This window comes from Mirounga leonina, unplaced genomic scaffold (genome assembly GCF_011800145.1).
Source record: "Mirounga leonina isolate KUSES-001 unplaced genomic scaffold, KU_Mleo_1.0 Mir_173, whole genome shotgun sequence".
Taxonomy (NCBI): domain Eukaryota; kingdom Metazoa; phylum Chordata; class Mammalia; order Carnivora; family Phocidae; genus Mirounga; species Mirounga leonina.
Window position 1 is genome coordinate 53,708,946 of NW_023270447.1, and position 22,828 is coordinate 53,731,773.

Here is a 22,828-nt window from a genome sequence, read left to right on the forward strand (position 1 = left end):
CTGTTGGATTGCTCTGGTCTCAGTCATTTATTTTTATTATTTATTTATCTATCTATCTATTTATTATTATTTATTTATTTTTATTATTATTAATTAATTAATTATTATTTTTGCACACTCACTCTCCCTGTATACTTTTTTCATTATTTTAGGACTTCAAAAATTTTGAAATTGTGAACTTTCCACTCAGGCATGAGCTGGTTTATCATTATTTGTTTTTCTTTTTTTTTTATTATGTTATGTTAATCACCATACATTACATCATTAGTTTTTGATGTAGTGTTCCATGATTCATTGTTTGCATATAACACCCAGTGCTCCATGCAGTATGTGCCCTCTTTAATACCCATCACCAGGCTAACCTACCCCCTCATCCCCCTCCCCTCTAGAACCCTCAGTTTGTTTCTCAGAGTCCATAGTCTCTCATGGTTTGTTTCCCCCTCCGATTATTTTTTATTTTTAAAGATTTTATTTATTTATTTGACAGCGAGAGAGAGAAACAATGAGAGAGGGAACACAAGCAGGGGGAGTGGGAGAGGGAGAAGCAGGCTTCCCGCTGGGCAGGGAGCCCGACGCAGGACCCCATCCCAGGACCCGGAGATCATGACCCAAGCTGAAGGTAGACGCCTAACCACTGAGCCAGCCAGGCGCCCCTGGTCTCGGTCATTTATATTCTATAAAAATTATATTTGCTTTTATTATTTTGTGGCACTGGTAGCTTACTAAGGGGCTCTTACCTCTTTTAAGAGAGCAATAATTTTTAAGATGTGTTAAAGTCTGTCTTTGGGAAACAAAAATAACTACCAAGAAATTTCAGCTCCTGAAGGATAGGAGTCAGTTTCTACCCACATATTTAAGTCCTAAATGCCATCACTGTGGATGCTTGATTGCAACTTTTAAAAAGCCAGTAAATATTGTACTTTTATACTAGTAAATAGTATAATGGTAATAATAATAGCTGACATTTATTAAGCACTTAATGTGTGCTGGGCATTGTGCTGAAGTCTTTCTAGATGTAATATAAATTAGTCCTTCTTATCAACTTTATTACCCCTGTTTTATAATTAGGAAAATTAAGGCCTTGTTTTACATTTCTTTTCTTTTACTTTTTTCATCTCCTTTTGTCCTGTCAGATACATAGAATAAATTAATTATTTGGGGTTTGCAGAATAAGCTTTTATTTCTCCTTTTAAAAATGAACCATCAAATTTTGGATTCTGCCACTGACAGGGCAGCAGCTGTGTGAGCAACACCCCAAAGTTTGTGTTTTCCTTGATCCCAGCTAGAGTTTCTTTTCAGTAATTTTTGCCTGTGAATACATTCTCTTGAGTTATTTTTAAAAAATAAAACTTGTTAAAACAGTCAGCTTTGCAGAATTAAGAAGTTTAGTTATTCCCGTAGAACCATATGCACTTAAACTGTTACAGCATCTGTCTTACTGTTTTATGATTAATGGCTATGTTTGTTTCCCCAGCAAACTATCCGTAGGGGTCCAACATCAGTCTTGTTTGGCATTTAGTAGATATTCAATAACTGTCAAAAGAATGAAATAATATACAGTCATATAGAGATTATATATTTAAGGCAACTTTTAGAGAAATTAAATACTTAAAGGTACAAATCAATGTCTTTACTCTCAAACTTTAACTCAAGTTTTTATCAAGTCACTGTGAATTCTTAGAGTGAAAGGCTGTCTAACTTTCAAACCAAAAGGCTGGTTTAAGTACAAGTCAAGATTTTCTTCTCAACTCTCTATAGTTGTTACTCTACTCTAGCTCAAGACTTCTGACAGTTCTCAAGATAAGCAGAGTCAGAGTGTTCTATTGCCTTTCTAGCAGTTGTCATCAGCTTTCTGAGCAATAAGAGCCTCTACTTCCTCTCTTCTTCTACGGAGCAGAAGTCAGCAGAAAAAGAAGAGTTATGTTGCTAAATAATGCCTTTCAGGGTTCAAAAAAGCACAGCTCAGAAACCTTTAGGGACTCTCCTTTCCTGTATATTAAAAGACTATGTCTTTACCTAGTACTGAAATTCTTTTATTATCCTACCTTGATTTTCAATTCCAGCTTCATTTATCACACATGAACTCTCTATCCTAGATATTTAATCTATCTAGAATTTTCTCACCTCTGTGCTTTCTTCTTTTTCATTATTTTTTTATTGTGATAAAATATACATAGCACATTTACTATTTTAGCCATTTTTAATCATGTAATTCGGTGTCCTTATGTACATTCATGTTCTTGTACAACTATTACCACTATTCATCTCCAGAATTTTTTCATCTTCCCAAGCTGAATGATTTAATTGGACTTGATAGCAACTTAACTTTAATCACATATAAAATTCTACTCCTATAAGTTCTGTCCCCTCCATTTTGTTATTGATGTCATAAATCATATCTTTATACATTCTGTATCTACTAACAGATATATAATTATTTTTTATGTGTTTGTCTTTTAAATCCTGTAGAAAATTTAAAGGGAAGTTGCAAACCAAAATTACAATAATACTGGTTTTTGTTCTTGCCCATGTATCTTCATTGGAGATCTTTATATTTTCATATGGCTTCGAGTTACTGTCTAGTAGCATCCTTTCATTTCAACCTGAATGATTCACTTTAGCATTTCTTGTAGCACAGGTCTAATGGTGGGGAAGTCACTCAGCCATTGTTTATCTGGGACTATCTTAACTTCTCTCTCATTTTGGAAGGACAGTTTTGCCAGATAGTGTTTTCTTTTTTCTTTTTTTTTTTTTTTTTAACACTTACATATATCATCCCACTGCCTTCTGGCCATCAAAGTTTTTGCTAAGAAATCTACTGATAATCTTATTGAAGATCCTTTGTATGTGACTAGTCTTTCTTACTGCTTTCAAGATTCTGTTTTTCAGCAGTTTCATTATAATGTGTCTCAGTGTGGTTCTCTGGGTTTTCCTGCTTGGAATTTGTTGAGCTTCTTGGATTATAGATTAGTGTGTTTTATCAAATTTGAGAAGGTTTCTTCTTAGTCTGCCTCTTAGTCTGCTGTTTTGCTGACATCTTGTGTGCTTTCTTGCATAAGTTCTCCTTCATTTTGAAATGCCACTTTTCTATCTGACATTCATTATTTCCTTCAAGGCTTAGCTGAAGTCTCACCTCCTTCACAAAGCATGCCCAGGCTGGAGTAATTTCTGTTGATAAACATACCACTTACTATCTTTACAGCTTATCTTGTGGTTAATGAACCTGCCTTCACTGATACCAAGCAAGCCTTTTCTGACCGTCTCCAGGGAGAGTCAGGTACCCATGTACTGTGTTCCCACAGCAACTTGTGCTTGCCCGTTCTGGCACCCAGTACACTGCATTGTGATTATCTTTTTATATTTTTCTGCCAAACCCTTCATATACATTGAATTCTGCGTTTCTTAATGGCAGGTACCTACCTCATTGTTTTTTGTAGCCCTAAAGTGTAGCACAGTAACAAGTATATAGTAAGATTCAGTATTTGTTTGTTGAATCAGTAGATAGGTCTTAAAGTTCTATAGGGATGTATTATTGAGTTTTGTTGTGTATTTTCTTTTTCACTCCTTGCAGCAATCCCCCCATATGATATATGAAGTAGATACTATATTCAATTTATTTTAAGGAATTGGCTCACACAATTGTGGGAGCTGGCAAGTCTGAAATGTGTAGGACAGGCCAGTAGGTTGGAGACTCAGGGAAGAGTTGATGTTGTAGCTCAAGTCCAAACACAGTTTGGACATAGAATTCTCTCTTCCTTGGGGACCCTCAGGTTTTTTTTTTTTCTCTTAAGGCCTTAAACTAATTGGGTGAAGCCCATTCATACTATGATGAGTAATTTATTTTACTCAAAGTCTACTGATTTAAATGTTAATTTCATCTAAAAAAATATCTCTACACCTGCCTGGGTGGCTCAGTTGGTTGAGTGTCTGACTCTTGGTTTTGGTTCAGGTCATGATCTCATGGGTTGTGGGATCAAGCACCCTGTCCGACTCCACGCTCCCAGACTCATTGGGGAGTCTGTTTGAAAATTCACTCCCTCTGCCCTTCCCCAACTCTAAATAAATAAATATTTAAAAAAAAAAATCTCTACAGCAACATCCAAATACCTGTTTAACCAAATACCTGGGTACCATGGCCTAGCCAAGTTAATGCATAAAGTTAACCATCATCAGGGAGGAAAGGAGCCAGAGCCTAAAGCCCTACCAGGATTCTCTTGTCTGCTTGCCTTTCACCTCAGCTTTTTTGTTTTTTTTTTTTTGTCCATTGAGGCATTTTATTTGCATGTATGTATTACATCTCCCTAGAAAAAGAATCCCAGGATCTTCCCTCCTGTGTGTTTTCGTCTTGCTTCTTCATGGTCCATGATGCCAGCTGAGGTTGTCAGTATAACGAAACCAAACTGGCGGGACGGAAGCAGGTTATTCTGCCATTTTTCTAGATCTTTCAATTGTACATCAAATCTGGGGCTGATCACTCCACACTTGTTTAACCTGCCCATGAGGTGCACAACAATTTTCCCCATTCTGTGATCATCAGTGATTTCAAATTCGCCAGTGTAACCATGCTTCATCATCACAGTGAGAAACCGGACGATGACTTTGGAGCATAGCCTAATAAGAACCTGGCATTTGCCTCTCTTCTCAGCATTGTTAATGCTCTTGAGAGCATCTGCCAGGACATTCATGCGCACTGTTATGGCGGCACGGAAAGACGGCAGAAAGAGGACCTCACCTCAGCTTTTTATGTGAAAATTTTATTATTCATTAGGCAAGGACAACAAATATCCCCAGCACCTGGACTCACATTTGCCCGTCTTCATCATTTCACAGGAATAATTCTTCCTGAGAATGAATGAGATAATCCATGTAAAGTGCTTATCACATAACACCTATTGTGTAGTAAATGTTTAATAAGTGCCAGTTTCCATAATTATAATATTATTATTATAATTATTATTATTAGTTGTAATGATAGTAATAGTAGATAGTATAGTGGTAATAGTAGTTTTCTATTAGTTCCAAATAAAGGCATCCTGGATAAAGATCCTGACTGCCTTGTCTTGAATTAATCCCTGTGATGGTGAGTTGGTGGAATGTGACTGGTTAAGCTTTGGTCAGGAGCCAATCCCTGGCCAGTGATTGCTCAGAGAGGTTGACTCTAAAAAGATGGCATCTTCTGCTTGACTTGTTCAGGCAGAAAGGTGATAGGTAAGGGAGAAAGAGAGGAGCAGTCTCCCAAAAGGATTTCTGGGTCCTAGGAGAAGGGAGGGTCAGCCAGAACAAATAACTGTTACTACAGTGATTTAAGTAAGATGCCCTGTGATGGAGTCAGTATTTGAATTCTGGGCTATTTTACACCAAATCTTACGCTTTGAAAACCATATGAGTTTCTAAAGGTAGAGAATTGTTATTTGAATATTAAGCAAGATTTGGGGGCAGAAATTTCAGTGATTACATTATATATTCTATGCATTAGATCAGTGTGTTCTAAACTTTATTGCAACCCATAATTCCTTTTAACAAATTTAAAAATTACTCCATCAGTGTTATTTAAAATTATAAGTAATGTTAATGTTATCAGCAAAAAGCAAGCACAGCATAGGCTCAAAGCCTGCTTTTTTCCTAATTACGTGACATCTTGTACATTTTACCTTGCAAATCTTAAGATGGTGGAGATATTAGCATCTGCATAATGAAAATTAAGACTGAGGCTGTGAAAGTTATGTGATCATCAGAGTAAAAAAACAGCTGTTTCATGGCAGAGCCAGATTAGAATCTGAGTCTCCAGTTTTTAGTCCCATTTTCTTGTTCTCTGTAAGACCTAGATGCTTTACTAAAGACTATCGTAGTGGGGTGCCTGGGTGGCTCAGTCCTTAAGCATCTGCCTTCAGCTCGGCTCATGGTCCTAGGGTCCTGGGATCGAGCCCCGCATTGGGCTCCCTGCTCCGTGGGAAGCCTGCTTCTCCCTCTCCCACTCCCCCTGCTTGTGTTCCCTCTCTCGCTGTGTCTCTCTGTCAAATAAATAAATAAAATCTTTAAAAAAAAAAAAAAAGACTATTGTAGTAATGAGAATAGTAACAAGACTAATGAGAATAGCTTGCTTTTCTGTGTTTGCTTGATAGAGAGATTTTGGCAGTTAAGCTACTTAATAAGATGATCCCCAAATGTGCCCAAAAAGATTTTTATAAATAAGTTTCAGGGTTGAAAAATACACCTTCATGAGTTTCTTTTTTTCTTTTTAAGATTTTATTTATTTATTTGTCAGAGAGAGCACAAGCAGGGGGAACGGCAGGCAGAGGGAGAAGCAGGCTCCCTGCTGAGCAAGGACCCCAATACGAGATTCGATCCCAGGACCCTGGGATCATAACCTGAGCCAAAGGCAGATGCTTAACTGACTGGGCCACCCAGGCGTCCCTCTTCATGAGTTTCTAACTAACTGGTTTTTGATTTCTAACTTGTTTCTCTTTTTATTGCTCTATGGTTGGAAAATAATGGATATTTATATTCAGGAAAAAAAACTAAAACTATGTTTCTGGGAAGGGCTTTGAAGGTGACTTAAACCTGTTTTTCTGACGATGTTGGTATTCTATCAAAATTAAGACAGATCGCTCACTCGCTTCTTCCCATAAACAGAGCCTGGGGAAATGAAAGTGAACTTCATGGACTTGGGTCCCTGAGCCTGACTGTCCTTGTGAATAGCTTTGACTTCTTCATAGTAGGTTTATGCAGTTGTCAACTTTAGGCTTCTGAAAGCCTAGCTTGGGTTTTGCTTTTCTTGCTGGTTTACATACTAGTTTCCACCGAATCAGAACCAGCAGCTTTTGGAAACTAGGGAGCCTTATCCCCAGCCTTTCTTTATTTAAAGCATTGGTATTTGTGGGTTTTTTAGGATGTGCCAGAATCTTGGGAGTGAATAGGGTCACAGAGATAGTCTAAGATAGAAGGTATGTATGATCATTTCTTTTCCCTTCTGGAAGTTTCTAAGCTGAAGGCAATAGCTTTCCTGTCATCCAAGATGAGTAGTGCTTTGGGCAAAATGCTCACACACCTATTTTTGAAATATATCTTAAATCTGTTTTACCCACATATATTGGTGGGCTCCTTGGAAAACTGCATATAAATATTTTTTATTGTGGCACAGAATCTTGAAAAGAATTAAGTTTTTGAGGGGTGACTGGGTGGCTCAGTCGGTTAAGCGTCTGCCTTCAGCTCGGGTCATGATCCCAGGGTCCTGGGATCGAGCCCTGCATCGGGCTCCCTGCTCCGCAGGAAGCCTGCTTCTCTCTCCCTGCTTGTGTTCCCTCTCTCTCTGTGTCTCTCTGTCAAATAAATAAATAAAATCTTAAAAAAAAAGAATTAAGTTTTTGAATTATTAATGTTAAACAGAATGCTTTGTATAGTTATGCATCCATCACTTGTAGAAAAATATACGTTATTTGAAAGAAAGGAGAATGTAAGAAATATGACCCAGGTCCCGTTCTCTTGCACCTAAGCATCTTCAAGCACCTAAATGTACTTGCCCAAAATGAGAAGGATAGCTATAGAAGTTAAAAGTCTATGGACTCGGGCGCCTGGGTGGCTCAGTTGGTTAAGCGACTGCCTTCGGCTCAGGTCATGATCCTGGAGTTCCTGGATCGAGTCCCGCATCGGGCTCCCTGCTCGGCAGGGAGCCTGCTTCTCCCTCTGACCCTCCCCCCTCTCATGTGCTCTCTCAAATAAATAAATAAAATCTTTAAAAAAAAAAAAAGTCTATGGACTCTACATCTGAAACTAATGATGTATTATATGTTGGCTAATTGTATTTAAGTAAAAAAAGAAAAGAAAAGAAGAAGAGTCAATGGAATATCACAGAATAACAATTTGGCATCCCTGAAATTATAATCTAAGTTAATGAGAAATATGAGAAAATAATTTGATTTTTAGTCTGATTTGTAGGACAGATTTTCAATTGTGATGGTTTTAATAGAAGGTAATATAACTGATTTTTTTTTTTTTACACATTTTCTCTTTAGTAATTTACACATTTACACATTTTCTCTTATACTAACTTGGTTTTGATAATAAAGGAATTATTATGAGGCCAGAATTTTACTAGATAAAAGTGGGTCAAAAGTTAAATTTAATTGATCTCAGTACTATGAGAATTAATGTCTGACACTCCCATATTTTGTTTAGTTGGAAATGGTCTTTGGGATATGTTTGGAGATATCACTACTGCTACCCTCACTCCCACACCCAAAATTATGAAGCGGAATCTGTACTTTCTAAGCTTCCTCCATTTTACCAAAACACAGACTGTATTTGCTGGTTTGAGCTGACAGTCCTTTGTAATCTGTTTTCCTTTTTCACCAAGCAAGCTTCCTTTTTATTTTTTTTAGCTCTCTTACTCTTCTGTCTTGGCTGCGTTGTCAGCTCACTGCTTTCTTGCAGCCCTGTTTTCCTGCTGCACACTTGATCTTTGAGCAGACACTGTCAGTAACAGCAGTTAACAGAGAAGCAGAAGGGGTTGAATACAAACATGCACATTAGTGTGTGCCGTGCTGATCTATGATACTGTGTGATGTTTTCTATTGTTGTTATTAGCTGCTGTCAGAAATTGATACTCACCCTGTGTGGAATGCTTCTGAGAATTTGGGGTTGGGGAAGGGGGCTAGTTTTTCATGTGACTTATCTCTGACATGCTGCAGCAGGAGAAAACACTCTTCTGCTCACTTAAGGAGGAAAGGAAAAATTTCCAAGATTGAGCTTGCAGAATTTGTGTGGTATATTTAGATTTTTCTTCCTGTGATTTCTATTTTTTTATTTTATCTGATTTTATAAGGGAAGTGGGGGATGACCTTTGCATAATAAGTAGATTGAGGTATGGGAGGAATGGGCTGCAACAATGATTCGCATGGTAAGGGACTGTTTAAAATCTCTGCGACATCATGACCCACATTGCGACCCATCTGACAAATGGTTAGTGAGCTCCTTGGCCATCTCAAGTATTTAAAAGTAACAGTATACAAATAGCTTTTATTCTTGGGCTTTTTTTTTGTCCTTACAAATCTTAAGAACATTGTGCCTGCATATCCAAAACAGTTGATTTTTGTCTACATTTAAAATATCACCTCAAAAAGGGTCGAGAAATATAAATATAGCATTAAGTTGTCCCCTAAGTATCTCCTCTGGTCTAATTTTCCCACTTGCCTTTATGCTACAGCTTAATGGAGCCTGAGCTTATGTTTTGGTGATGTCTGGGATGAAACTGAAATAATAGTCTTGAAGCTCTAAGGAGAAACTCTACAGTACTAGTTTGGAGGACTTCTTGAATGCCATCCCCCCTTCTTCATGTTGCCTTCTTTTACCTTTACCCCCACCCAAAAATGTATTGCTTCAGAGTTCTATGGATTTTTCTCTCATTTTGCAGAAAAGAAAAGAAAAAAGGAAGAGAGCAAGTCAGTGTGTGTGTGTGTGTGTGTGTGTGTGTGATTTCAGTACAAGCAGTTATTACATCAAAAGAAATAGCTTTATATTGTAATTCTGAATCTAAGGTTGCTTAGGACTCATTCGTTAGGAATCTAGCTCTGATGGAAGCATGTAAGAATTTAGATAATGGTATCTCAGACTACCAGTGATCCTAGTATGTTTGATTTGAAGAGTATAGAAAGAGATAAATGCTAATGCAATTCTTTTTTTACTTAGTATACACTGTTTTATGTATTTGATCAACTGGAATTGATAAGTGGTCCTAAAATAGTTTTTTTGAGCAGAGCGGTATTTGATGGAGCAAATGGACTGTGTATTGACAGTCTTATCCATTTCTTCTATGTTGTTTCATTCTAAAAGTGGTACACACCAGTGATTTAAGGGGAAATTAACACTTCATTAAATGTCCTTTTCCTTAATATTGTTGACTATTTCTATTAGCCATTTTCATTTGATTTGACATGGTACTTAAGGGTTAAGCTTACAGAGCTGATGCAACCCCTCCTTTTTTTCACCAGCAATTTTCATTGGACATCATTTCCATAGCAACAGTGAGATCAGTGCAACCTGAGTGTTTCATTGATTATTTTTCTCCTCTTCCTTTTTTAATCTATTCTCTTTTCACCACATTTTAGTGAGAAAGCAATTTTTTTTTTTTTACAAACGGCTTATATTGATTTCTATTCCATAAATAATTAAAAGAGGGTGGAAAACTCTGCCCTTCACTTAAAAATTGAATGTTTCACTATGTATTTAAAAAGCGATTCAGGGTTAGGAGGATGGATAACCATACCAGCTGTAGCTGATGTTCTCAAATATTCTTGCATTGTTTGCTGGTCTTCTAGGGAAAAGAATAATGTGGAACAGGACCTTAAGGAGAAAGAAGATACTATTAAACAGAGGACAAGCGAGGTTCAGGTAAGTGAACTGTTAAATTCAGTATTCTATTTCTGATTTAGGAGGATTCATTTTAAATATATAGGGTCATTTACCATGTGATGGTTGTGGTATTGATGAGTAGGTCAAGGGAATACCTGTTATTTATGTGATATAAATATTTGCCTTTTGCAAAATGATAGTTTTTCTCTGAATTCTGGCCTGCAAAGATTATACTACAATGAGAAAGCAGTATTTTTAGCATAAATTTCTAGTTTTGAAAGTATTTTTAAGATAATATTTACCTACATATTATATCATTAAAGGTAAGTTTGAATGACTTACGATGTAAATATTATTACACCAATAAAATTAAATGAGTGAGATCATCATCACCATCATCATCATCATCAAAACACAAATTGCTTTTTACGAATGTGAAATTTTGTTAGCTAAGGAGACCTAGTGTTTTTAAAGGGCTGTTTCTCATAATACTATAATACTGATAGGATGGGAAATGATATGAAACAATTTAAAATAGCATTTTGTAAGTTGCTTAGTAGCCAGGCTATCTTAAACTTTAGCATAATGAGATTTAATTCATTTTCACTAAGTGCTGCATTATGTACCTTCATTTTACAAATAGAAAAGGTAATAAAACCTCAGTTTCTGATTGAGAAATGATATAAAAAGGGGTATTTCAAACATTAAAAATATAGAAAATTGAGCAGTGTTGCATTTAGAGCAGTAAATATTGCATGTTACCATGTTATTGGGGCACTGTTTCCTGAATGTTATACCAGCACATACAGGAGGTTGGATGTAGAAGCACTGTTGTCAGTTGCCAGTAAAAGCATATGGATGGGCCTTTTAAAACATGTTACTTGTATGTTCGATTTTCTTGCTTGTGCTGATAGTTTTAAATGAATGAAAGCTCTGAATTGGTAGATCCATTGTTTTGTTTTGATGTAGGACATACACCAGAGATAGTCTGAGATGTATTGTGCCTGGGTGGAGAGAATGATTTACTGAGAGATTGAGGAAGAAGCCAGAGACTTCTTGTTACAAGTTGGCTATTTTATTAGATTACTACATTTATTATATATACTGGAATTTTCCTAAAGGTGATGGAAAAGTCAAGAGATCATCACTAATATATTTCCCTTTGTGGTAGTGAAATGGGGGGTGGTTACCTCAGTTACATTATTTCTGTGCAGTTTTTGAGCTTAGGAAATGAAAAGAGACACAGACTTAAGCAATTATTGCTGAAAATAGCTTAAGAATGGAAGATAAAATAATCTATAAAAGTTTCCTCAATCTGAAGAGATAGATATAGTTACTGATAAAATACTGGACAGCTTCTAAATTTAGCCAGATAGTGTTTCAAAGTATGCAGGTTTTTGCAATGGACAGTATTTTGTTATTTATGTACATCTACCTGTTGGTTTTTCCCTACTGCATCTTTTGAGAATGTGAATTTAAAAGGCTGGTTTAGAACAACACTGAAATTTATATTGTTCTTTCAGGCTAAATGGGCTATCCTTGAATATTTGATTTCTTACAATTTTAGAAGTTTTTTATCAGTCAAGATTTCTTCATGATTTTTTTTTTTAAGAGCAGAAGAGGGGGTAGCGGGAGAGGGAGAAGCAGACTCCCTGCTGAGCAGGGAGCCCGATGCGGGACTCGATCCCGGGACTCCAGGATCATGACCTGAGCCGAAGGCAGTCGCTTAACCAACTGAGCCACCCAGGCGCCCCATGATTTTTTTTTTTTTTTGTCCTTTTTCACTTAGTGGTGATGGTAAGGTATATGTTAAATCTTAAACTTTGCTAAATCCAAAATGTATAATTAGCAGAGGGAGTCTATTTAATTTTTCTGTATTGGGTGCTGTAAATAAAAGGCATGTGGAGCATGCAGAGTACAGACCAATTTGTAATGTTTGAACATAAGTTTGTTGAAAAGATAACATTGGATTAAAGCTTTGTATTAGTAGATTCATGACTCATTCCACCCCAATACAGGTATCTCTGTATTATACATGATAATGAGACACTAGACTAAGAATGACATGGATAAGTAACATCTACATGTAATTAACACTTTTCATTTTAGTGATTATTCTCAGTTTTCTGAAGCACATGGTAATAAGTAGATTTCATTACCTATTGATTAACTCTGATTTACCCATTGGTAATGAGGCACAGACTAAGGAATAACATGGATAATTAAAATCTGTAAGTAACTCTTAAGTCCTAGTGCTTTATTTTCTAATTTCTCTGGCAAAAGGCAGTTTACTGGAGTTATTAATTAATCGCAAAATCAAAGAACTTCAGTGCTTTCTGACCTGACTTTCTAATGTAGGTGCTATTGAGAAATGCCATAATGAAGACATCAGGAGAAAAGTAAGGGAATTTTGACCTATTAGTGAGTGTCTGCCTAATCCAAACTCGGCTTTTCTGAGTGTTCTTGCTTTTATCCATATTTATAAAGTCATAGATAGTAATTATATGAGCTCATATCTCCAGCACAGAAGCCAAATTTTAGATGCAACCAAAGTGCCAAAAGACTAGTTCTTTTTTGTTTTGTATCTCTGTAGTCTTTAGTCCTAATACAGGTAAGTTAGAAATAATCTGCTATATAATTAATTTCTAAATTTTTGTTTCCTATCTATATTCCTATGAACTACGATCTTGAAAACTTTAAGTTCAAGATTTTTTTCTTGAAAAACAAACCAGCAGGTAACTTCAACTTTTTTTCCTGAAATGATCACTTTTAACGCATATGAGGTATTCTGCTAGTTCCTCAAGTTCTATGGAGAAATTAGGCCCAAAGTGATCCAAGGGGAAAAAGCTATAAAAGGCCATTCTATCTCAAAGGCATATGGTTTGGACTTTTGTTTGTTTGTTTGTTTGTTAAGGGGAGAAGGCAGACCCACATTCTTTCCTACCTTAAACTGCCTATATACAAATTTATTAAAGTTTTTCTTCTGAAAGTGAACAAATTAGGAATTCACTCTTCTGTGTGCTTTGCTTCAGTGTTGCATAGAAGTTTGTAGGAACAACATGGTATCTGACAAACTTGAATTCAGATTCTAGTTCTGACTCTTACAAGGTTTGTAATCCTAAGTAAATAATTTAACCACCCTATACATTAGCTCTCTATTCTGTAATATGGAATAATAAAAATACCAAATACTTAGAGTTGCTATAGGAATAAAATGAGATAATGCAGTTACAGTGCCTCAGAGAGTGATTGGTACCAGGTAAAAGTTGAATAAATGTTCTGATTAGTAGTAGAATTCTATACCCTATCATCTCCTTATTATCTATCCTCCAGCTCTTCCTTCTCTGACTTCTGCCTTCACTTAGGGCTATCTGCACACAGGACTCACCAATTTGAAAATACCTTTTTGTTTTTTGTTTTTTCTGTTATTACTGGCATGTTAGCTACCAATCTGTTTTTTTCTTTTCTTTTTCTTTTTTTATGTGGCCATTTTTTCCTCTTCCTATCCTTTCAAGTAATCCTCTTTAGTCTGCTGTTTACCCATGCTTTAATTTTTCTTCCCAGAACTAATAATAATCTTAAGGCCAGATCCATTGGTCTTTCCTGCATTGGTTCCTGCTTTCTTGAATTTTGTTCTCTTAGATATTCTCCTGCCTGTCAGACCCTTTGCTTCTGTTGCCTTTGTCAGGGATTGACTGATACATGCCTCCACCTTGTTTCCTTCCTTTTTCATACCCCCTGTCATCCATATGCTGGTGACTACCAAATATTTATCAAGCCCTCTACTTTTTAATCTCACATCTCCAATTAGACATTTTAGTGTTTCTCATTGCAAAGTCAGTGTATCTAAAATGAGTCTCATTTTGTTGAAAATAAAATTGGCTTCAGTTTTGGACTTTCCTATTTCTGTCAGTGTTTTCTTTCTCCTTATTGCCACCCTTTTACCTAACATCTGAAATTTTGAAATCAGATCATAAGTGCTCTTCTTGCCATCCTCTTCTTGCCCTTCTTCCTAAACCAATTTTAGTATCATGACTCTCAGCTGTGAAAAATCTTGACTGCTGCCCACTGCCGCTGTTAATGATGAGAGGATGTCCTATCTCATGGGTATATTGGAGGTAGGAAAAAAAGATGAGATACAAATCCTCCTCTTGTACTACTTGTTTTTTTATTGGCTGCCTCTAAACTGTGCCATACACATTCTCTTTCTTATTCCTATGCTTATATCTGTTGTTGTGATCTAGAATGTTCCCTACCTCCCTGCTTATGTGAATTCTGCCCATGCCTTAAAGCCCAGCTCAAATCCCACCACTTCTCTAAATAAAAGTTTTCCTTCTCTGTCTCCTAGTCTATATTAATCTTTCCTATGTTGGAACTCCCAGAGGAGTGTGTATTTACTTAGATGATATGTCCAATATGTTACCTTCTTGTGCTAGTATAGTGTGTATGATTCCAGTATCTTCCAGCCTCTATTGTAAACTCCTTAAGCTAAGAAATTGTACTGTGGAAAATTTCTTTCACTATATTTAATAATATATTATTACATGGAGATAAATTTAAGGAAGCTGTTGACCATAGAAATGAATAAACTTCAGTTTTGTACATGAATTAAAAATAGGACAAGACACACCCAGAAGCCCTACATAGAAAGGATTGGGAGCATGGTAGGTTCACACAGAGTCAGACTTTTCCATAAAGTTCATACTTGTTCATGCCACTCTCATGCAAAAGAAGCTCCCACTTGTTTATACTTTATCAGTAAATGTTCAGTAATCATAGTAATTGTCCTTTTTTTGTTTCATTTTAATCACTTAGGGGTTTTTTTTTTTTCTTAGATGAAGAGGGCTGACTTATTTTGGGTAGAAATAAAATTAGATACATGAGCTCAACATTCTTTTCCTAGCGATAATGCTCTTAGAACATGCTGGGAAGCATATGATTGGGAAATAAAGGCAGGCTGTTGGTGAGGATTTCTAACACCCACCTAGTTTAATAGACTTCCTTTCTGTTCTTTGACCTGAACATCTTGCTCTATAGTTGATACTTTTTTTATATTAAGAATACTCCTCAGAGTCCATTGTCAGCTGAGGGTTCTAGAGGGGAGGGGGTGGGGGGAAGGGTTGGCCTGGTGATGGGTATTAAAGAGGGCACGTTCTGCATGGGGCACTGGGTGTTATACACAAACAATGAATCATGGAACATTACATCAAAAACTAATGATGTGTAATGTATGGTGATTAACATACCATAAAAAAAAAAGAATACTCCTATAGGGGCACCTGGGTGGCTCAGTCGGTCGAACATCTGCCTTTAACTCGGGTCATGATCCCGGAACCCTGGAGTTCCTCATTGGGCTCCCAGCTCAGCAGGGGGGTCTGCTTCTCCCTCTACCCCTCTCCACTGCTTCTGATCTCTCTTTGTCTCTCAAATAAATAAATAAAATCTTAAAAAAGAAAAGAATACTCCTATAACTTCCTTTTTGAGAATTAGGCCAACATAATGAATGTTTTCTAGATTATTTCTAGTTTTGGATTAGTCTGTAGAATTTTTAAAATCAGTTAAATAGCATTTTTGTAAGATTACTGAAATATTTAAAATTCCCCTTGCTCTCTTTAATAATTCTTCAGGTATAGATATACTAGTATAAGTACATGTCTTTATATATGCTTTGGGGTTTTTAAATAAGTATTCATAAGTTAGTGGTAATTTTATTTTTTACTCTGTATTTTATGTGAAACAGATGCAAATGTATTCATTTTGCTAATACTTAACAGCTTTAATACTTAAGTTACTTCTTAAGTCGTATACCTGACTTGGATTGCTAAAATAAATTTTACTCTTTTTAATATAGCTAAGAGTTTTTATGTATTTGCTTAAATTCTATTTTCATTACCTCTGTTGCACTTCATGGGGTGTGGAAGGATGGGGATGAGTTTATAATTTTCATTAACTTGTGTGATTTCTAGAAAACAGGACATTTTCTTTGAAAGTTCTTCTTAAATAAAGCCAAGATACTAACTCAAGGATCCCTTCATTTCGTGATGAGGAATCTTGGATGTGGCTGCTTTGGTATTTTTCTAAAACAGACCTTGGCACTGTGTTACTGTAGTTTTGTTCACTCCATTCTTGCCAGTCTCTTAATTGCTGCTATCCTTCTTTCTTCTGTTGATGGCACAGATAGGCAAGTAGAGCATGACCATGGAAAATAGAGCATAACTAGGAAGGCTTCTGCAAATGTCTTCAGTCACTTACTTGATGGGATGGCATTTGATAGTGCTGAGGTCACGCACTGAATCAGAAGAGGATTTTCCCAAAGGGCTACCTTAAAGTTAAGAGACAATTATCTTAGTTTGGTGGAAGATACTGTTTGCTAGGAGAGCCTGCCACTGCCCTAGTCAAGGGTGGGAGTGGGAGCGTTGGGGAGGTGGGCAAGGAGGGGAGATGTGCATCTGTTGCCTTCACTTAGTCTCAGGATAAGCAAATCTATACCAAAAATAAAATAGCCAAGTTTATCTGAATACTGATGTTGATAGGGAAATTGCATTGCAGTGGTGGTAGTATTACAAGTAATTTTGCGGTGAAATTTTGATTCTGATTCTTGTAGTATGTATGTTTGCATCTGTTCGTTTTGATTTTGTGCAGTTTAATAACTTTAAGTTTGCTTACTGAAAAAGTAGGCCCTTTGTGTATGGATTAGTGTTAAGATTTTTTAAGAGATGATTTTTTAAAAAAGATTTTATTTATTTATTTGAGAGAGCGAGAGCAAGAGCCAGAGAGCACTAGTAGGGTGAGAGCACAAGCAGGGTGAAGGGCAGAAAGAGAAGCAGACTCCCTGCTGAGCAGGGAGACCGATGCAGGGCTTGATCCTGGGACTCCAGGATCATGACCTGAGCAGAAGGCAGATGCTTAACTGACTGAGCTACCTAGGTGCCCCAAGAGATGATTTTTTTTTTTTTAAGATTTTATTTATTTATTTTGACAGAGAGAGACAGCGAGAGAGGGAACACAAGCAGGGGGAATGGGAGAGGGAGAAGCAGGCTTCATGCTGAGCAGGGAGCCCGACGCGGGGCTCAATCCCAGGACCCTGGGATCATGACCTGAGCCGAAGGCAGATGCTTAATGACTGAGCCACCCAGGCGCCCCAAGAGATGATCTTTTATCATATTTAGAAATAGACATGAAGATGGGGCCCCTGGGTGGCTCAGTCAGTTAAGCATCTGACTCTTGATTTTGCCTCAGGTCATGATCCCAGGGTTGTGAGATTGAGCCCCACGTTGGGCTCTGCACTGAGCGTGGAGCCTGCTTGTCCTTCTCCCTCTGCTCCTCCCCTGCTCTCTCTCTCTCTCTCTCAAATAAGTAAATAAAATCTTAAAAAAAAGAAATAGACATGAAGAAACATTAATTATAATTAGTTTTAATATGGACATCTATCCAGCTTAGAATATATCACTAAGGTGAGGTATTTTCTCAGTAACCTTTCCCTTGAAGCCTATACTTTTGTATTACTGTGTGGATTTTTACTACAGCTAAGAAGTGAGGCTGGGAAATTGTAGTGAATTTGTTTGCTCTGTGGAAAAGAAAAGGTCAAGAATGAGTAAATATATTGGCTTGTTTATTCCCTTTCCTTTTGCACAAACTTATCTTCAAAGAGTGTATTTAAAGTGGCTCACTAAAAATACTAGTTTTGAAAAATGTTTCAATTTATTAAAGGAAACCAGCATTATTCCTACTATTGGTAGTTTTTACATAAAAATTCAGTCACATCTGAGTATTTTTATACTGGTATGAAACCGCCAGAGATATGTGATACTTTATATGTGAAACTGCAAACTTGACATTTTCAGATTATACAAGCAAATGGGTCCATAGTAATCTTATAAAATATAGAAAAGTATAAAAAAAACCCTACAATTTCACATTCTAGAGAGAGCCATTGTTAACATTTTGCTATATTTTTTATGAATATACATAAATGGCTTTATATTTATTTGTGATTATACTGTACATGCCTCATATTCAGCTTTAAAACATTAGCATTATGTTCTAGACATTTTCTTTTTTTTTTTTAAGATTTTATTTCTTTATTTTAAGAGAGAAAAGAACAGGAGGGAGGGGAGGGGCAGAGTGAGAGAGAGTCTCAAGCAGACTCTGCACTGAGTGCAGAGCCTGACTAGGGGCTCAGTCCCACGACCCTGATATCACAACCTGAGCCAAAATCAAGAGTCAGCTGCTTAACTGACTGAGCCACCCAGGTGCCCCGCCCCTAGACATTTTCTTATGTTATGTGACCCATTTAAGGTAAATTTTATTTTTAATTAGATTTACAATAGAAGTAGAGACATCAAAATTGCATCTATTTATAAAGACTAGATATTATTAGAGATCGAGTCTAAGATTTTTTGGTGGGGGGAGGGTTGGGAGAGGGTGGGAAATCAGACTAGAGTATTTGAGGATGGGAATAGGTAACAGATATTTTTTTCCTTTTCCCACCCCTAAACATTTTTAATTAAAGGGAAAGAGAAAAAAGTTTTTCCACAGGATTCTTAAAAAATGCTTTTTAGGTTAGCATATCATTATATATAAACTATATAATAACTTTATGACCAAAGTAAGGTTTTTATGATGGATTATATTCCTAAACCAATAAAATTACTTGAGCTCTAGGTGGCATTTAAAAAAATATTTTATAATTTACTTATAAGAAATTTTCAAACCATTGTAGTTTTCCCAGTTACTGTGTTAAAGTAAAGCTATTATTCCACCTTCCTGAAGAGTAAGAATAGTACATAATATTATGTAAAAAAACACAAATATATAAGCTTAAAAACACAAGAAAGGTATATGCCACAGTAATGTGCTAATAAGGCAGTAAAGATTATTTCCATATAATGGAAATTTTAAATGTCAGATCAGTCTTGGTCTATAGACTATAAAAATATTGAACCAGTATAGAAATTTAGGTATGATTTTAATTTAACAGAAAGCATTTTATCATAGGTCAGTTTGAGGCTCCTATTCATATTTACTTAAATAGTTTAAGTGCAGAGTGAAGCTTTTCACAGAATGGTAAAAGAACATAAAATCCTCTCTTTCTATCAACCTCTGGCACATTTTCCAAGAGTTTCTACCAGGTACTAGAGGCTTTGTGATAGTTACACATCATTGTTTAATTAATCCTCTGGAATGTGCTACGCATTGTACTAGATTGTGGAACCTCAAAGAAAGATGAGACGTTGGCTCTGTCCTTCAGTTTATTGTTTACAGTTTATTGTTTACAGTGTCCTACAGTTTATTGTTTATTGTTTACAGTGTAGTATGTGTGATAATAGAGGTTAAGTACAAACTGCTATAAGAGCACAGTAAAGAAAGCTCAAGGTGAGTCAGAGGAGATTAAATTTGGCTGGGCTTTGAAGAATGAATAGTGTTTCCAGGTAACAATGGTGTGGAAGGACACTCAAGGCAGAGGAAATGGCTTAGGAAAGGCACAGGGACATTGAAGTATATTGTCTCTTGGAGAAAGAAGATGGTTTATTGAGGCTGGGGCACAGGTGAATATAAGGAAAAGAGGGTAGTAGAAGAAGAGGAAGGATAACATGGAGCCCAGAATTGAAGGTTCTCATGTATCTTGTAGGCAGTTTTACTTTATCCTACAGATAAGAGGGACCCATTATATATTTTGCAGAGGGACTAAAGAACTCTACTTTGCAATGAGTTTTTTCTTTTTTTAAGAAAGTTGGAGATTTGGAATAGGAAGACAGAAAAACAAAGTATGAATCAAGGAAGGGACAATGAAAACTAGTATGTATTTATTGAGAGCCAATGCCAGGTGCATATCTAAGACTATATCTTCATTTTGAGTATGGATCAGTTAACCATATAGGCAAGGTTAAAAATTTAGGCATGAAAAAAATTTAGGCATGCTGGCAAACTAATGATAAAGTACTAGTGGAGCTTACCATTATGAATCTGTAATCACATAGATTCATGGAATGTCCACACAAGAAGAGTCTTTCATGATCATTCATTGTGTGGGCCTTTTTAAAGGAACTTTTTAAAGAAAGCAGCATGATAGTAATTTTACTTTTAGATTAATCAGTTGGTTGAGAAAATATAAGTGAAAATCAGTTATTAAAAGCATTATTCAATGTTTTACCTAATCACAGAAGCATCTACATATATTTGAAAAATAGTGTACTTGTGAAACATTTAGTCTATAGACACTGTATAGCTTAGTGATTAAGGACTCAGACTCTGGAATCAGAACCTAGTTTGAATCCATTACCTGCTAACTGTAACTTTGGATAAGTACTTGTCCATTTGTGCCTCAGTTTTCTCATCCATGAGATGTGAATAACAATAGTACCTACTTCATAGATCTGTCATATGGATTATAAATGAGTTAATATATGTGAAGAGTCTGGGACAATACCTAGCACATTTTAAGGGCTATTGTAGAAGTCCTTGTTTTGAATGCAGTAATTCAGAGACCTTCTTCTAAGTTTTTCTTTTGTTGTTCTTAGATTCTTATTCTGATGAATGATTGATGGGGTCTTTGAATAGTATGTTATTTAAAAGATACTATTTTTAGAAATTTGTGTTCACAATTTTATTTCACCCTTTTTGAGATCTCTGCCCACCTGCTGCCAAAACATGCCTTAGAGTTATCAGTCCCTTCTTCCTTACTTGTGGTTCCTGGAGAGAATTAAGTCCTAATTCCCTTTGGAAACCTTTTTATAAACAGTGAATTAATCTCTCCCCTGTGTATCTACAATGGTATTAATATTGTACCATTCTTCAAAGAATTGGGAAAATAGTCACTCAAATGATTTTTTGTGGTCCAGGTGAGGAAGCCCAAATGTTAGAGGACATATAAATCAGGCCATCTTGGCTGCTCTGTTTTATGGTGGTAATGATAATGGCAGTGCTTTCATCTATCTCCCAAGGTCTCTTTTGTATTTTTTTTTAAATAGACTTTTTTCTTTAGAGCAGTTTTAGGTTCATAGTAAAATTAAGCAGAGGGTACAGAGATCTCCCATTGTAATTTTTTAGTTTCTGTAGCCTTTATCATTAAGCAAAAAGTATAGTACATAAATAAATATAGCATTTTCAAAATGATTTATCTTTAGGAAATTCCTTCCTACACTGAGATCTCTATTTTCGTCTATACATTTTTTTAAACTTTATCTTCCATACATTTTAAAGTTTTGATTTTCATGCTTAGGTCTGTAATATACCTGGAATTTATTTTTCTCTCTGGTGTGATTTAGGGACTTCATTTTATTTTATTTCATTTTTTACCGTACGGGTATGCCCAGGATATTTATTGAGTATTTAATTCTTTTTTCCTTCCAGTCAATTTTTTTTTCCAAGTTCACACCAGACAGGTAATGTGCCGAGGTTGTAACAAGGTTTGAGGGGATGCACATGTCACACAACAGCGTGAACACCCAATCATCATGCTTACGAACTACAAAAGGATCCTCCTTCCAGTCAATTTTAATGTCATATTTTCACATCATTATTTCTGTATATGCCAGATCTGTGTCTAAATTCTCTTTTCTGTTCCTTTAATCTATTTGTCTATCTTTGTATCAACATCAAACTGTCTTAATTATTTCAGTTTTCCAATAATTAATACCTAGTAGGTGAAGTCCTTTTACATTTTATTATGCTGTTTCTTTTTCTTTTTTCTTCCAAATGTGTTTTAGAACCAACTTGTCAGGCTCCTTGCAAAACCTTGTTAGGATTTTCATTGGAATGTATAGATTAATTAGGAAAGAACTGACATCTTTATGATACTATTCATCATTTACTAAATATCTATGGAGCACCTCTGGTATACTGGGAACTCTGAATATAGCAGTGAACAAAACTCACAAATATCTCCTGACTCATGGAGCTTATATTGTAGTGGAAGGAAATAGACCATGAACAAGATAAATAAATTATATGCTCTATTATTCATAATAGCCAAAACTGGGAGCAATCTAAGTGTCCATCAAATGTGTATTCATACAATGAAATACTACTCAGCAATAAAAAGGAACAAACTAAAACCTATACATTGCAACAACTGAGACAAATCTCAAAAATACTATACGAGGTGTAAGAAGCCAGATATAATAGATTATGTATTGTATGATTTTCCATTTATGTGAAATTTCTACAAAAGGCAAGAACTGGAGCGACGGCAGATCATTGGTTGCATGGGGCTTCAAATGGAAATGAGGATTGACTGCAAAGGAGTAAGATAATGGAAGTGTTGTAAAACTGGATTGTGATGATGGTTGCACAATTGTATATTTGCTAAAACTTAATTGTATGCTTACAATGGGCAAATTTTATGGTATGTAAATCAAATCTCAGTAAAGCTGTTTAAATGTTATACCAATACAGATGAGCCTTGAAAACATGCTAAGTCACAAAGAAGCCAATCACAAAGAGCCAGATGTTGTATGATTTCATCTGTATTAACTATCCG

The 22,828-nt window shown here is 36.0% G+C and overlaps 2 protein-coding genes and 1 non-coding gene across 6 annotated transcripts in view; 1 reads left to right on the forward strand and 2 right to left on the reverse strand.

The window, feature by feature from the left end:
• The window catches only part of EPS15 (epidermal growth factor receptor pathway substrate 15), a 145,082-nt gene that overhangs the window by 78,806 nt on the left and 43,448 nt on the right, over positions 1 to 22,828 (forward strand). For all 4 annotated transcript variants that reach the window (XM_035018587.1, XM_035018586.1, XM_035018585.1 and 1 more), the window contains one exon: positions 10,314 to 10,386. In XM_035018587.1, coding sequence (XP_034874478.1) covers positions 10,314 to 10,386 — 73 coding nt within the window. The remainder of the gene's footprint in view (positions 1 to 10,313; positions 10,387 to 22,828) is intronic.
• Positions 4,302 to 4,685, reverse strand: LOC118019422 (40S ribosomal protein S15a-like). The gene has a single exon (XM_035018589.1). The coding sequence runs from the start codon at positions 4,683 to 4,685 to the stop codon at positions 4,302 to 4,304; it is 384 nt and encodes a 127-aa protein (XP_034874480.1).
• On the reverse strand, positions 21,722 to 21,826 carry LOC118020500. Its single transcript, XR_004681930.1, has one exon. It is a non-coding gene; the product is annotated as a small nucleolar RNA U13 (small nucleolar RNA).